Genomic DNA, 17,298 nt, shown 5'->3' with positions numbered 1-17,298 from the left:
GGAGAAGAAAACAGAGTTAACGTTTCGGGTCTGGTGACCATTCCTCAGAACAGTAAAAAGGGGGATGTGCTAGAGCAGTAGCTCTATCACTGGACTTGTAATACAGGAAAACCAGTTTAAAGTCTGTGGGGGTTAGGATCTCTGATACTATTTTAACCTCACTGCGAAGCCTCTTCCAGGGATGCCTAACCTGAAGAAGTTACCCTCCTCCCTCCGGACCAACCTCAGGGAATCTCTCTCCCATTGCAACTCTCTTGTAATCTCTTCGGCCTTGAAACTGCTCGACCATGTCCTGAAGCTCTTCCCCCCACCCACTGCATCCCAATACCAGTCCAACCTGTCTCTGCCTCCCTAACCGGTTCTTCCTCTCACCCATCCCTTCCTCCCACCCCAAGCCGCACCCCCATCTACCTACTAACCTCATCCCACCTCCTTGACCTGTCCGTCTTCCCTGGACTGACCTATCCCCTCCCTACCTCCCCACCTATACTCTCTCCACCTATCTTCTTTACTCTCCATCTTCGGTCCGCCTCCCCCTCTCTCCCTATTTATTCCAGTTCCCTCTCCCCATCCCCCTCTCTGATGAAGGGTCCAGGCCCGAAACGTCAGCTTTTGTGCTCCTGAGATGCTGCTTGGCCTGCTGTGTTCATCCAGCCTCACATTTTATTATCTTGGAATTCTCCAGCATCTGCAGTTCCCATTATCTCTTAAAGTCTGTGGGTATAGGTACAAATCCCAACATAGAAACTGGTGGAATTTTAAAAAATTCAATTAATCAGTTAAAAAAAAAATCTGGAAAGGAAATTCACCCACAGTAAAACAGTTAACTTCCCTCCAAAATGGCCAAGTAAGCTTCTCTGTTCAAGGGACAATGACCAGCCAGGAACACCCACATCACACTGAAGAATAAATAGTTAACAAATTAAAAGCACATATCTGTCTAGTGTCATTTCCTTACACAGGCAATCACTGGTGAACAAATATCACAAGAGAGAAATGTCAAGAAACTGCTGTGGCCATGAGTAAAGGACTCAAAGAATAATGAAAAGAACTGAAGATTGAAATCTTGTTCATTGGTTTCCCGCTGAAGTAGCTCGGGAAGTTCACTTTGTTCATGTTCTTCCAATGCCTCCTTGGGTTTCTGCTGGGTGGTCTGGACTCCCCCCGCAATCCAACGAAGTACAATGCTGGTCTGGGGCAGTGGAAGACAGTTTCCAGGACTGCTTGGAATTGGTGGGCTGTACTGTATTCAAGTACTCAGCATAAAACTTAGACGAGTATGCCACCAACATCATGGACTACTGTTGAGGTTGGTTGGCTCACCGAGCTGGTTTGTTGTTCCACAGACTTTTCATTAGAGTGGTTGGTAACATCCTCGGTGCAGCCTCTGATGAAGCGTTGGTGTGTTTTCCCGCCTGGCTATTACACCCACAACCCGAGCTACAAACCTACTCCAAAACCTTAGTAATCATGGACTTCATTAGCAAATGTGTGGAGGACTGCATACGAAAGAAGTCATTCTGGGTGCTTCCCAACCAGAAACCTTGGGTGAACCAGGAAATCCACTCCCTACTAAAGACCGGGTGTGCAGCATTCAAGTTGGATAACTCAGACCGATACAGAAAATCCAGATATGACCTCTGCGTAGGCATTAGTCAAGAGGCAGTACTGGACTAAGTTAGAGGCCCATAACAGACTCCCGCCACCTGTCGAAAGGCCTCAGTAACATTACAGGATACAAAATGAAGCAGAGCAAGATAACGGACAAAGACACATCTCTCCCTGATGTGCTCAATGCTTTCTATGCTTTGTCTGAGCAGAATGTCAGCAGCATGGTGTCATCTGCCCGAACAGTCCTAGACACATTTGTGCCCACTGTCATCACTGCAGATGACAGATCTGTCTTCCTAGCAGCCAAACCGAGGAAAACGACAGGACCGGATGGAGTCCCCAGTTGAGCACATAAATCCTGTGTGGACCAACTACCAGAGGTATTCACTGACATCCTTAACTTCTCCCTCCCACAAGCCGAAGTCCCCACCTGCTTCAAGAAGACCAGTACCTAAGAAAGAACATGCAGCATGCCTTAATGACTACTGCCCAGTGGCTCTGACCTCCATAATCATGAAGCGCTTCGAGAGACTTGTCACAGACCACATCAACTATAGTCTCCCAGCCTGCCCCAATCCCTACAATTTAACAGGTCCACAGCAGACACTATTTCCCTATCCCTGCACTCATCCCTGGAACATCTAGACAACAAGGACATCTATGTCAGACGCCTGCTCATCGAGTAAAGCTCCGCCTTCAACACTATCATCCCCTCCAGACTGGTCTCAGAAGTCTGGGACCAAAGTCTCAGATGCCCTTATTGCGGAAATCAATCAAGTGAATCTTTTCTGAACAGCTTCTAATGTAATTAATTAAATAAGACGATCACCAATATCCTCCACGGCTGTAGCTAAACCTTTTTTTTAAATTCCATTCTCTTTCCAATGAATTTTGGGGATTCCATGATTTGTGCTCCCCTAGCCAAGCTGTTTGAGTATGACTGCAACACTGGCATCGACCTGACAATGTGAAAAGTGTCCGAATATGTCCTGTACGCAAGAGGCACTAACATCCAATTGGGCCAATTATCAGTGTGCCCACAAACATCTATAAAGTGATGGGACATTTTGTGAATACTGCTCTCTGCAATCAGATCCGCAGCTTTCTGACCCACAGACTGCAATCGGTGAAGATAGACCACTGCACCTTATCCACGATTACACTCAACACTGGAGTCCCTTAAGGATGCGTTCTCAGCTCCCTTTGTACTCCCTGTACACCCATGTCCGTATTACCAAATTCCAAACAAACACCATCCAAGTTTGCTGACAACACCACTGTGATAGGAAGGATATCAAACAATGACAAGTCAGAATACAGAAAGGAGATAGAAGGCTTGCTGCAAAACAAAACAATCTCTTTGTCAACACTGGCAAAACTAAAGGACTGATCATTGACTTCAAAAGAAAGGAGGAGGACATGACCCCATATACATCAATGGAGTTGAGGCTGACAGGGTGGAGAGTGTCAAGTTCTTTGGAATGATGATAACCGACAATCTGTCCTAGACCTGTTCTGGTCAAGTAGGCACAACAATGCCTCTTCTTCCTCAGGTGGGCTGAGGAAATTTAGCATGTGCACAAGGTCCCTACCCAACTTTTACAGATGCACCAATAAAAGCTTACTGTCTGGGTGCATAACGGCCTGGCATGGCAACTGCTCCGTCCATGACCATAAGATACTGCAGAAGGTTGTATGCAAAGCCCAGACAATCACAGAAGCCAATCTTCCACCCATGGACTTTATTTACATGGCCCATTGCTGCAGAAAGGCTGCCAACATCATCAAAGACCCCTCACAGCCTAGCAATGCTCTCATACAACCTCTTCCATTTGGCAGAAGATGCAGAAGCTTGAATACTCGCATCAACAGATCCAAGAACAGCTTCTTTCCTGCTGCTATTAGGCTGATGAATGGAATCTCTAACCTCAAATAATGCCTACCTTGCTAATGTTGATCTTGCCCAGTGCACACCCTGTGCAATATAACCAAGGTTACCCGTATAAATGCCATTTGCCAAATCTTTGCCCACATTCATTATCTAGCAATGACCCTTTCAGGCTCACAATGTGTTTTCCCACTTATTTTTGTATCATCAGCAATTATGGCTACAATGCACTTGAATCCTTCATCCTAGTCAATAATATTGATCATAATGTATATTTGCTTCCCAAATGTTTTCCTAATGAGAGCCCATTCCAAGGCTCAAAAATTGTCACGACCTTTTAGTGAGAGCAAGAGCCAGTTAGAGTGGGAGTAATAATTGAGGTTCCAGCATTTATCCTTATGACTCTCCAGTAGTTACACTTTGCCAATCTAAAAATTAGTCATGTATTCTGACTCTGCTTTCTATTTGTTAAACAATTCTCAATCCATGCTGCATTGTCCAGATTCTTACTTCTGCAGTAAATTTTCAAGTGGATTTTCAAATGTCTTTTGTAATCTGTGGATCAGAAATCCAAATGAGCCCTTTCACACAGAAGTTAAAATTATAGTACCTTTTCTTGTGAGGTATTTCATCTGATCAGCAATGACAGCACTTTTGTCTCGGACATCCAGGAAGGAGTATGTAGTAAAGTCATTCCAATCGCTCAAAGCTAAAATGTAAGCCAAGTGTTGAAATGAAATGTGACTTTAGATTTAATTTGAAGCAGTTTAATTCATAGCCAAACTTTTAAACTAGTAAAACAACCAAATAAATTACCTGCCTTAGAAGTAAGATCAAGGTATTTCCTTTCAGTGTTCAGAATTATAGAATTGATTCGGAGGACTACATTAGGCCGATCCATAAGAAAATTGACCACATCTGTATGTTCATTTAACTGACCCTGTAATCATATTTGTGAGGAGGCTGGTGTGATTCAGGACTCTGAATGGACATGACAAAGTTATAAGTTAGCAATTGTTAAAATAGTAAAATCTAATTGGGAAAGCAATATTGAAAGGATTTCTGCAGTTGGGAAACAGACAAGCACTTCTGTACCTGTTGCAATATGATATTCTTCTTTCTTTAAGCGAGTTGGCTTAAAAACTATTGCCAATCACTGGCTGATATGATTGTGGGCTGAAGTCTGCTTTCCCCCAAGAAACAGACTCCCTTTCAAACAAGAATTTGCCGACCTGTGCCGTAAAAGTATTCAATGATCTTGCCACCACTTCTCTCTGAAAAGAGTTCCAAAGACTTGCAGCCTTTGAAAAGAAAAAAAAAACTCTCCTCATCTCCATCTTAAATGGAGATCCCTTAGCTGTAAAATGTGTACGTTTTCTAGTCTCTAGTTCTAGTGTCTTCCAGAGGGAAACATTCTTTCAGAAACCACCCTGACAAATCTTCTCAGCTTGATCTAATAGATACAGGCCTAGCTCATCAATCTTGCCTCCTAAGATGCCCTCATTGCAGAAATCAATCAAGTGAATCTTTTCTTACCAGCTTCTAATGTAATTAATTAAATAAGACAATCACCAATATCCTCCACAGCTGTAGCTAAAACTTTTTTAAAAAATTCGTTTCTCTTTCCAATGAATTTTGGGGATTCCATGATTTGTTCCATGAAAGGGTGCAGAGGAGATTTACTAGGATGTTGCCTAGTATGGAGGGAAGGTCTTACGAGGAAAGGCTGAGGGACTTGAGGCTGTTTTCGTTAGAGAGAAGAAGGTTGAGAGGTGACTTAATTGAGACATATAAAATAATCAGAGGGTTAGATAGGGTGGATAGGGAGAACCTTTTTCCTAGGAAGGTGATGGCGAGCCCGAGGGGGCATCGCTTTAAATTAAGGGGTGAAAGATATAGGACAAATGTCAGAGGTAGTTTTTTTACTCAGAGCGTAGTAAGGGAATGGAACGCTTTGCCTGCAACAGTAGTAGATTCGCCAACTTTAAGTACATTTAAGTCATCATTGGACAAGCATATGGACTACATGGAATAGTGTAGGTTAGATGGGCTTCAGATCAGTATGACAGGTCGGCACAAAATCAAGGGCCGAAGGGCCTGTACTGTGCTATAATGTTCTATGTTCTATGTTCAATGTTGGTTGCAGCTATACCTGGCATATAAGAATATAGTCGTGGTTAACAGAACGTCAGCAATCACAACTCCAAGGAGATCTCTGTAGGAGTTCCTCAGGGTACTGTCCTAAGCTCAACCACCTTTACCTGCTTCAAAAATTAACTTGTCTTCATCATAAGGTCAGAAGTAGGATGTTCACTGATGACTGTTCAATACTCACCACCATTCATGACGACTCAGATATTGAAGCTGTCTACATCCATATGCAGCAAGACATGGATAATGTCCAGGTTTGGAATGATAAGTGGCAAGTAACATTTATACCACACAAGTGCCAGGCTTGTCCAACAATCTAACCATTGTCCCTTGACATTCAATGGCATTTCCATCACAATACATTATGTTTTGCAGATGTTCAAGAAGAAGGCTCATCACCACCTTCTCCAGGGCAATTAGGAATGGTTAATAAATGTTAGATCAACCAGTGACACTGACATCCCATGAATGAATAAAAAAAGTTAAGGAGTTGCCAAATCAAATCATTTCCAATATTCACAAATGTATACCTCTGATTTGTCCATGTCTATCGCATTCTTTCAAGAAATCCAACAAATTAGTTAAGCATACTCTTGTACTTAATACTACTCCTGATACTTTGATGCTTATCTCTTGTTAGCCTTTGTCCATTAAAATGATCCCTTACACTGTTCTTTTACAATTTCAAAAAAGTTTTACAGGATTGTATGCTTCACTGTTGGTCCTTTTTAAAAATAGGAATAACCAGTTCCCTGAAGTTATTCCTTGTCTGATGAGTTCTGAAAATTACCATTGACTACATCAAAATTCAAAATAAAAATTTAAGAAGCTGAAACAATAATGGTCAGAATCCAACATCTTGGATCTAACCCACATTGGACTATCCAGGCCATTCTAGTATATTCCTCCTTTTCAAGTTTAGAAATTGAATTTTATCTATGTTCAATTAGATCTTTTTTTTACTGTCTTCAGTAATTTTTCAATAATAATTCTGGAAGAAAAAAAATTTATTACTGCAGCGATGGTTCAAAAAGCCCAATGAAATAGTATTCATTTTCTCAAGTCATGATTAAAGATAGGGTATCGAGGTCCATTCATTTGAGCAGAAATCACAAATAATGTGGAATATTGTGAACTGAAACATAATTCCTGTTCAATACCTTCAACTTCTAATGTTTGAGACAAATCAAAAACAGAAATTCTTAACTTTATGTAAGAAAAATGATTAAAAAATGACAAACTATCAAAACTCATACTTCTTACGACTCACGCAATATGTAAAACATACCATGAACACTGCCTTCTGAAAAGGTCCAGCAGCATCTATTATCTTTTGAAGGATAATAGTTTCCAACTCTTCAGAGTTCAACTCATCTATGTTAAAGTGAACGCCATTAAAGAGGGCCTGTGGCAGTGAACCCAAGCCAGAGGTTTTATAATAGTTTGCTCCTGCCTGTTCAAATCAGAAGTGAAACATGTTACTTCGGAGATAGTAGGAACTGCAGATGCTGGAGAATCTGAGATAACAAGGTGTAGAGCTGGTTGAACACAGCAGGCCAAGCAGCATCAGAGGAACAGCAAAGCTGATGTTTCAGGCCTAGCCCCTTCTTCAGAAATGGCGGGAGGGGGAAGGGGATTCTGAAATAAAGAGGAAGAGAGGGGGAGGTGGATAGAAGATGGATAAAGGAGAAGATAGGTAGAGAGGAGACAGACAGGTCAAAGAGGTGGGAGTGGAGCCAGTAAAGGTGAGTATAGGTGGGGCGTTAGGGAAGGGATAGGTCAGTCCAGGAAGGACGGACAGGTCAAGGGGGCGGGATGAGGCTAGTAGGTAGGGGGTGGGGGTGCGGCTTGAGGTGGGAGGAGGGGATAGGTGAGAGGAGGAACAGGTTAGGGAGGCAGAGATGAGCTGGGCTTGTTTTGGGATGCGGTAGTGGGACGGAGATTTTCAAGCTTCTGAAGTCCACATTGAAACCATTGGGCCGCAGGGTTCCCAAGCAGAATATGAGGTGCTGTTCCTGCAACCTTTGGGTAGCATCGTTGAAGCACTGAAGAAGGCCCAGGATGGACATGTCATCTAAGGAATGGGAGGGGGAGTTGAAATGGTTTGCGACTGGGAGGTGCAGTTGTTGAGTGCAAACTGAGCGTAGGTATTCCACAAAGCGGTCCCCAAGCCTCGATGTAGAGGAAGCCACATCTAGAACAGTTGATACAGTATACTATATTAGCATATGTTCAGGTGAACATCTGCTTCACGTGAAAGGTCTTCTTGGGGCCTGGGATGGGAGTGATGGGGGATCTCTAGGGGCAGGTGTACAACTTCCTGCGGTTGCAAGGAAAAGTGCCGGGTGTAGTGGGGCTGGAGGGGTGTGTGGAGCAGACAAGGGAGTCAAAGAGAGAGTGGTCCCTCCATAAAGCAGATAAGGGTGGGGAGGGAAAACCATTGTAGCATCTTCCAAATTGACAAATACTTCCATCCAGAAGAACAAGGTTAGCAGATACATGGGAACATCACCACCTGGAAGGTCGTCTCCAAGTCACTCACCATCCTGACTTGCAGATATATCACTATTCTTTCACAGTCTCTGTGTCAAAATCCTGGAACACTCTATCTAACAGCATTGTGGGTCTACCTTCACTAAATGGACTGCGATGGTACAAGAAGGCAGTTCACACCATCTTCTGAAATGCAATTAGGGGTGGGTAATAAATGTTGGCACAGACAGCAACATCCACATCCATGAATAAATAAAGAGTTTCTATTTCAACACGACTTTATTAACTTCAGCAAGCATTGTAAATATGTTAAAATAGACCTAGTTAAATTACTGCTCTTCCTAGCGCAGACCAGATGTGCCACTTCCAATTTCTAAGCGATATTTAGCGAACTGACCTGAGCTAAAGTTGGATTATTGCAATGTCTGTCTCTTGGACTATTCAGGGGAAAATGTGCAATGAAAAAAAAATTTAGTTTCTCCATTCATGGTTATAAACTGAGTGCTATTCATGAAACATATTGGTGCATGAATGTCATTGAATCATAGGATCCCTACAGTGTGGAAACAGGCCACTTAGCCCAACAAGTCCACACTGCCCCTCCGAAGAACATCCCACCCAGCCCATTACCCTAATTTCCCATGTCTAACCCAAACATCCCTGGGCACTATCGCATGGCCAATCCACATACCCTGCACATTTTTGGACTGTGGGAGGAAACCAACGCAGACACAGCATGAATGTGCAAACTCCACACAGACAGTCGTCTGAGGCTGGAATCAAACCAAAGTCCCTGGTGCTGTGAGGCAGCAGTGCTAACTACTGAGCCGCCGTGCCACCCATCATGGAGAAAAGATTAGGCTCAGCTTTATTAACACCTCTTGGGTTATTGTTATTTCTTGTATAAGTTCATACATATCTAGCTCTTGGACAAGTAGCTAAGACCTCCCACTCAGAAAATGATTTTAAAAATCTCAGGGAAGGGGCAAAAAAAACGTTTAAACTTACTGAAGGATGTACACAAAACTCTTCCAGAAAGTTGATGTATGCAAACAAAAATAAGAATGAACTTTACTTTACTATTGAAAGTATTCTTTACACTGTACAACTGGTTAATGTTTAAACAAATATGGCACGGCACGTAGCATTAGATGAAGGCAACGGATTGTTTGACTCCTTGACAATATGATGACCTCGGGGTCTTGTGGCTGTAGTCAACAATAACAGAAAGTCTCAGTGCAATGGCATCCATGCTTTCAAACTTTGTATTTTTAGAGACAAACCCTAACTGGAACAGAAATGGAACCTTCAACTAACTGAAAGGGAAACTAAACCTTCAGATGTCTTTGAAAACTAAAACACAAACAAAACTTGTGATAGACTAACACTGCATATTAAAAATATATATATTTTGAGCCTTTTGTTTAATTCTAGGCTATGGTTATAGATACATTATTATAACTTAAAAGCATTTAGCCTATTTACCTTCCTTTGGTCATCAAATTCAGAATCAACACCCAAGATATTCTGAACATCAACTTGTGGATACTTCTTTTTCATAAAACTGACCACATTGTCCACAGTAAGTGATTCCCCATCCTGAACCTGTTTGAATATCTTCAAGAGTAGAGAATAGAGTTAACAATAGAGAACAATAATTGAAGTGCAGTTCGTTAGACAGAACAATTTACAACTAAGAGATTAGACAGTATGCTTTAACCTATCTCATATTTGAATAGGCAAGATTCATGTGTTATTATCAGACACACACAAATATGCCCCCAAATCCAAGAATCAATAATGCAACTCAACTCAAGAGTAGCGAATTTACTAATTTGAGAAGTATTCTTTAGACGAGTTGAAGACCAATAACTTGAGGAATCAACTAGAGAGCAGGCTGTCAGAGATTGGGTATTATGCAATGAGAAAGGATTAATTAACAATCTTGTTCTGCATGGTCCTTTGGAGAACATTTACCTCAACATTATAGAATTGCTCATTAAGATGGAGAGTGAAGACGTTAAATCTGAAACTAACGTCCTCAATCTAAATAAAGCAAAGTACGAGTGTATGACGCACAAGAGTTGGCAGTGATGAGTTGGGGAATTTTATTAAAAGGACTATCAAAGTTTAATTTTTAAGGAACATTTGTATAAATTACAACAATCATTTACTCCTATTTGGTATTAATATAAACCAGGAAAGGTAGCTCACCCATTGCTTACAAAAGAAATTGGAGTTATATTAAATCCGAAAAGGAGACATATAAAATTGCCAGAAAAAGCAGCAAGACTGAAGATTGGGAGCATTTTAGAATTCAGCAAAAGAGGTTAAACTGCTGATCATAAGGAGGAAGTTGAGTATGAGACTAAAATGGCAGGAATCATACGAATTGACAAGCAAGCTTCTATAAATACTTGAAGAGAAAGACATTAGTAAAGACAATTGAAGGTCTGTAACAGTGAGAAGCCAGAGAAGTTAATAATGAGGGACAAAGAAATCGCAGAAGAACTGAGCACATATTTTGGTCTATCTTCACAAAACAGGACACAAATGAATTCCGAGATATGTTGAAGAATCAAAGGTCTAGTTGAGAGGAAGGAATTGGAGAAAATTTGCTATAGTTAGAAAAGAGGTTCTAGAGAAATCAATGGGGTTAAAGGTTGACAAATATTCAGGGCCTGATTATTTACAACCCAGAGTATTAAAGAAGTGGCACTAGAAATACTCTACGCATTGGTTGTCATCTTCCAAATTCTACAGACTCTGAAACAGTTCCTACATATTGGAGCATTACAAATCTAACTGCACTATTTAAAAGAGGAGGGAGAGAGGAAAAAAAGACCATGTAGTTACGCTTACAGTAGTGGGGAACATGCCAGAAGCTACTATTGAAGGTCTGATAGGGGAACACTTGAAAAGCATTAATATAATTGGACAAAGCCAACAAAAGTTTATCTAAGGGAAATCTCGTTTAATTAATCTACTGGAGACTATTTTGAAGATATGATAAGGGAGAACCAGTGGATATGCTGTATCTGGATTTCAAGAAGGCTTTTGATAAAGAACCACGTAACAGGCTAGTGGACAACATTAAAGCACTTGGTATTATAGCGATATATTGGAATAGATTAAGAATTGATTCACAGACATGTAACAGAGAGTGGGAATACACCATTTGTATGGTGTGTGGTAACTAGCGGTGCTCCCAGCTACAAATTACTTCTCAATTAATTGAGTGTTTACACCTTGAAATGACTTATTTGATAGCTCAACAGATATTCTTACTCATCTGCACACTGGCCAAAGTCAAATCATACTGCCATTCCTTCAATGTCACTGTTGCAGAATCCTGGAACTCACTTCCTAACTGCACTGTAGATGTACCTTCACACAAATTACTGCAGCAATTCAAGAAGGCAGCAGGCCACTGCCTCCTACAGGGCAATTAGGCAGGGACATTAAATGCTGCTCTACCTAGGGATACACACAGCCCATGAACATGTTATATTGAAAAGGAAACAAGGTAATCGTGCACTTTTTATTTAATTTTTGGCAAGGAGGAATATTATGGTACTTAACTTTAAACCTTCAGATATTAGATTAGATTACCTACAGTGTGGAAACAGGCCCTTCGGCCCAACAAGTCTACACTGCCCTTGAAGAATCCCACCCAGATCCATCCCCCTATAACCCACACACCCCTGAACACTACGGGCAATTTAGCATGGCCAATCCAGCTGGCCTGCACATCTTTGGACTGTGGGAGGAAACCAGAGCACCCGGAGGAAACCCACGCAGACTTGGGGAGAATGTGCAAACTCCACACAGACAGTCACCTGAGGCTGGACTCGAACCCGGGTCCCTGGTGCTGTGAGGCTGCAGTGCTAACCACTGAGCCACCGTGCTGCCCTGTTCTTAGATGAATATATCACCTGCTGAGCTGAATCCAAATAAAATCTTTTAAAAAGCAGCCAAACATTCAGAACGGCTACAGCTTCCACCCACATTGTATCCCATTTCAAAAGGTGAGTGCCTGTCAAACTATGGAAGGTAGCAGGTGCACAGATTTTTCTTTTAAACTTTCAAAAGCAGTTTTGGTTAAATCTTACTTCATGTCAGTTGATACAAATCACTGCACAAATCATATGGAGTTTAGTGTTACAGAAAGTGTAGAGAAGGGGAGCCTTGTTGTTGCTGTTAGAAAGAGGGGTACCTGCAGATGGTGATGTTCCCAAGGATCTGCTGCCCTGTCCTTCTAGACGGTAGTGGTTGTGAGTTTGGAAGGTGCTGTCTAAGGAGTGCTGGTGAATTCTACAGTGCATCTTGTAGATGGTACTCAGCATTGGTGTTGTTGGGAGTGGATTCTTATAGATACGATGTTAATCAAGTGGACAGCTTTGACCTAGAAAATGTCAAGCCTCTTGACCACATCCCTCCTTCCCAGAACAACGATTGGGTTCCTTTTTTCCTCACTTTCCACTCCACTAGTCTCTGCATTCAAAGGTTCATCCTCCACCACTTCTGCCACCTCTGCAGGGTGCGCCCATGAAACACATCTTTCTCTCTCCTCCACTATCAACACTTGACAGGGACTGCTTCTTTTGCTCAACTCCTCCATCACCCCTAATGCTTCCTTACACCCCTAAGGCACTTTCCTTGCAATTGCAGAAGGGTAACATTTGCCCATTCACTTCCTCACTGTCCAAGGCCTAAAACCCATCTTTCAGGTGAAGTAGCATTTCACTTGTAATTCTTTCAACTCAGTCTATTCCAACTATTATTTCCACTGGGGTCTCCTTTACAATGGTGAGACCAAATGCAAACTGGGTGACCACTTTGTAGAACGCCTCTGTTCTTTCCATTGCAATGACCCTGACCTCCCAGTTGCTTGCCACTTCAATAAAACATCTTGCTCTCACATGTATATTTCTGACCTGGACTGCAATGTTCCAAAAAAGCATGACATAAGTCTAAGGAACAATACCACATTTCTGCTTAGGCACCCTACAGTCTTGAAGTCTTAAAGCTGACTTCCATAATTTCGGAAAGTGACTACCTTATCATTTTTCTAGCATTTCCTCCCCACTCATAGCCTTGTTTTGTTTGTGCCTTGTTTTCTTTGCTCTTAGTGGAGGGGACCCATTTTCTCCATTTCATACCTTATTCACATTCATTTTACATCAACCCACAAGTAACAAACCCTTGATCCTTTGCACTAGGCCTCTCCACCATCTTCTTCCTTGTTCCTCCTCTGCTTGTCAAAAGTAGAAACAATACCATTTTCTAACCTCTTTCAGATGTGAACAGTTATACACAACACAAAATGTTAGCTCTATTTCTCTCTCCACTGATGTTATCAGATCTGCTGAGTTTCTACAGCATTCTCTGTGTTTCAGATTTCCAGCATAAGCAGTATTTTACTCTATTCAAGTCTTACAATAACAGTCCCCCGTGGCTACAAGAAATATTCAGAGACTAGGAATATTGAAGCAACTAACTTGGCTCCTAACTCCCCAAAGCCTTACCCCAGCTATAAAAATATTTCCCACCTGCCTGGATGAATGCAACTCCAATAAATGCTTAAGAAGCTTGACACCATCCAGAACAAAGCAGACTACTTGAATGGCACTATGTTCAAAAATATTCAGTCTCTCAGCCACAGACACTCAGCAACAGCAATGCATACCATCTGCAAGATGTAAAATAGAAATTCACCAATGATTTCCCAATCCAACAACCACTACTATCTAGAAGGATGAGGGCAGCAGGTACATAGGAAAGCCACCACCTGCAAGTTCCCTCACCACTCACCGTACTTGGACTTCGAAATATATCACTATTCTTCCCATGCCATTGAGTGGAACTTCTGGAACTCCCTCCCTAGCAGTATTGTGAACCTACCTACACCAAATGGAATGCAGTGGTTCAAGAAGGCAGTTCACCACCTTCTGAAATTCATCTAGGGCTTGGTAATAACTCCTGGCCCATGCCACATCCCTTGGCCAAATTAAAAAAAACTGATATAACCAGTGACAGACTATTCAGCCTAAACAATTTCTGCCAGTGTTTATGCCCCATTTGGATTCCCTCCAATATTTTTCTTAATGGAATCTTACATCATAATCTTCAGTCCTCACTTCCTCAGGCACTTGTTAAGCATATCCTCAAATGCACCAACACTATTAATTTCCACCTGTCCCAAAAGTAAAAAGCTCCATATCTCACCAATTTTTGATTAAAGACGTTTTCTTTGAATTCCCTGCTGAATTTCTTGGTGAGTGTCTTGTATCGATGGTTTTGCTCTTCCTCACAAGTGGAAACAACCGCTCTCCACTTTTTAAAACTTCTCAGAATTTTAAAGACTCTTATTAGGTCGCCAAGCAGCTTTATCTTTTCTAGATACAAGGGATATAGCCTGTCAAACTTTCCTGATGTTTAAACCCATATAGTTCAGGTATTCGCCTCCTGTGCCCCTCTCCAGTATGTCTTTTTTTTATATATTATGCGACCAGAATGGCGCACGGTATCTAAGTATGACTAAGTATGAGTCTAAGAATCACTTCTACAAAGTAATTAGTGCCCACTCGATTTTTCCCATCAAAATATAGACCTCACATTAGCTGTGTTTAACTTCATTTGCAAATTCTCCAGATTTATGAATGTCCTACTGTAATTTGTTGCAGTCCCCCATGGTTTTGACTATCTAACAACCTTCTATCACTTTCAAATCTACAAATTGTGTTTTTGATTCCAAAGTTAGATGTAAACCAATGTATTTGTGCACCTCCAAAATTACAGAGTTACATTAAGATACGTAATATAAATTTATGTAAATACAAGGACAGAATTCATAGCTTTAAATTAGGGTTAAATTACAACAATACAACAGTCCACTGATCCCTTTTAAATAAAAGCCACCAGTGTAATGTCCATATTCACCACTGTAAACTGGGGTGAATTGTCTGCTTGTGTAGAAATGGTTATATTTTTATTTCTACTAAAACCAGATGTGACATGCAAACTGATGCACTGCCCATTGCATAAAGGATAGAGGCCCATCAATTGTTGGGCCTCATCCTTTATGCAATGCAACAGGAGATTGATAAACAGATATTTTTAGAGACGCGACAGCGGAATGAATGAGTCAGGAATAAGGCTAATTTAATATTAGCCTGCTTGGCAGTGCTGAATGTATTAGCAAGTATCATTAAAATGCTATAAAGTCAATGGCAAAAGCATAATCAATGGATGGAATATGTGCAGCCCTGGACATCCCATGATAAGCATGACACAGAGCAAATAAATAGTGAATCAGGTACAATCTTCAGTTCACTCTGGTCAGGGAAGTGGGGAAATAGAAAATCTGATGTTCATTTCCAAGTAAAAATACCATATGAATCCATACCATTTCTGTAGTAAAGTATTCAACAAAATGTAGATGTCACTTATGTTTACTATTTATATCAATGAATCCTCTCCATACTCACTGCTACGATTGAAGAAAAGGCATGTGAAAGTTCAGAATCTTTGGCTATAAAGTTAAAGACTCTCAGAAGAGCAACGCCTGCATCTTGATTGCCATCAATCTTCTCATCAGCATTCACAACAAAAACAAAGCCAATTCTAGCAGAGTTAAAGGAAAAGGAAACATTAGAGTTCTCAGGAAACGTTAGAGATCTCATTAGAATACATTACTAAAACTTTACTTAGATGCAGGATTTACATGTATTTGGAAAGGAATGGGCAGATTAGAGATAGTCAACATGGCTTTAAGTATGGGAAATCATGTCTCATTAACTTGCTTGAGTTTTTGAAGAAGTACTGAGAGGATCGATGACAGTAGAGTGGTGGAACGTGATCTATATGGACCTTCAGTAAGGTGTTCGACAATATTCATCATGGTAGGTTGGTTAACAAGGTAAGATTGCATGGAACACAAGGAGAACTAGACATGTGGATAGAGAACTGGCTTGAAGGTAGAAGATAGAAGTTGGTGGTGGAGAATTGCTCTTCAGACTGGATGCCTGTGACCAGTGTTGTGCCACAAGAATTGGTGCTGGTTCCACTGCTGAACATCATTTATATAAATGATTTGGATGTGAACATAGGAGGTATGGTTAGTAACTTTGCAGATGACACCAAAATTGGTGGTGTAGTGGACAGCAAGGAAGGCTACCTCAGAGTACAACAGGACCTTGATCAGATGAGCCAATAGGCCGAGGAGTTGCAGATGGAGTTTAATTTAAATAATATGAGGTGCTGCATTTTGGAAAGGCAAATCAGAACAGGATTTCTACATTTAACGCTAAGATCCTGGGGGGTGTTGCTTAACAAAGAGACCTTGGAGTGCTAGTTCATAGATTCTTTAAAGTGGAGTCCCAGGTAGACAGGATAGTGAAGATGATCGCTTGGTATACTTGCCTTCATTGGTCAATGCATTGAGTTTAGGATTTGGGAGGCCACGTTGTGGCTGTACGGGCCATTGGTTAGACCACTTTTGGAATACTGCATTCAGTTCTGGTCTCCCGGCTATAGGAAGGATGTTGTGAAACTTGAAAGGGTTCAGAAAAGATTTACATGGATGTCACCAGGGTTGAAGGGTTTGAGCTATAGTGGGGAGGCTGAACAGGCTGGGGCTATGTTCCCTAGAGAGTCAGAGGCTGAGGGGTGACCTTACAGAAATTTATAAAATCATGAGGGGCAATGGATGGGGTGAAGAGACAATGCCTTTTCCCTAGGGTTGGGGAGGACATACGTTTAGGGTAAAGGGGAAAGATTTAAAAGGGACCTAAGTGGCAACTTTTTCATGCAGAGGGTGACGCGTCTATGGAATGAGCTGCTGATGTGCTAATAACCGGAAAGACCAATAAAGAGCACTTACAGAACTTGGACATAGTGCTTAAGATGTTTCCCCTAAGGAGGCATATACCTTAGCAGGGAAAAATGTGTGCACAGGCATCCCAAGTGAGCCAGAGTTGACAAGACCAAGTTACACTTGCTGCACTTTTCCAGCAACTTTGTTGTTGTTCCAAGTTACACCTATTGGAAGATAAATTAAAGGTGGCCAAAGGTGCCCTGGCCTCCATGTCTGCACTGGAGCTTAGGTCTTTCCTTAGGTTGCTGAATTATCATGGAAAATTCTTATATAACCT

At 41.4% G+C, this 17,298-nt stretch overlaps 1 protein-coding gene across 1 annotated transcript in view; it reads right to left on the bottom strand.

Annotated features, from left to right (window-relative positions):
- LOC125453242 (UDP-glucose:glycoprotein glucosyltransferase 2) overlaps nucleotides 1-17,298 on the bottom strand; it is a 177,527-nt gene that overhangs the window by 8,057 nt on the left and 152,172 nt on the right. The window contains exons 17-21 of the mRNA XM_059646959.1: nucleotides 15,634-15,769; nucleotides 9,629-9,760; nucleotides 6,939-7,103; nucleotides 4,316-4,439; nucleotides 4,110-4,208 (exon numbers count right to left, since the gene is read on the bottom strand). Of these exons, the coding sequence (XP_059502942.1) occupies nucleotides 4,110-4,208; nucleotides 4,316-4,439; nucleotides 6,939-7,103; nucleotides 9,629-9,760; nucleotides 15,634-15,769 (656 nt within the window). The remainder of the gene's footprint in view (nucleotides 1-4,109; nucleotides 4,209-4,315; nucleotides 4,440-6,938; nucleotides 7,104-9,628; nucleotides 9,761-15,633; nucleotides 15,770-17,298) is intronic.

Source organism: Stegostoma tigrinum, chromosome 6, assembly GCF_030684315.1.
Source record: "Stegostoma tigrinum isolate sSteTig4 chromosome 6, sSteTig4.hap1, whole genome shotgun sequence".
Lineage (NCBI taxonomy): Eukaryota > Metazoa > Chordata > Chondrichthyes > Orectolobiformes > Stegostomatidae > Stegostoma > Stegostoma tigrinum.
This window is presented reverse-complemented; position numbering and strand designations above follow the sequence as displayed.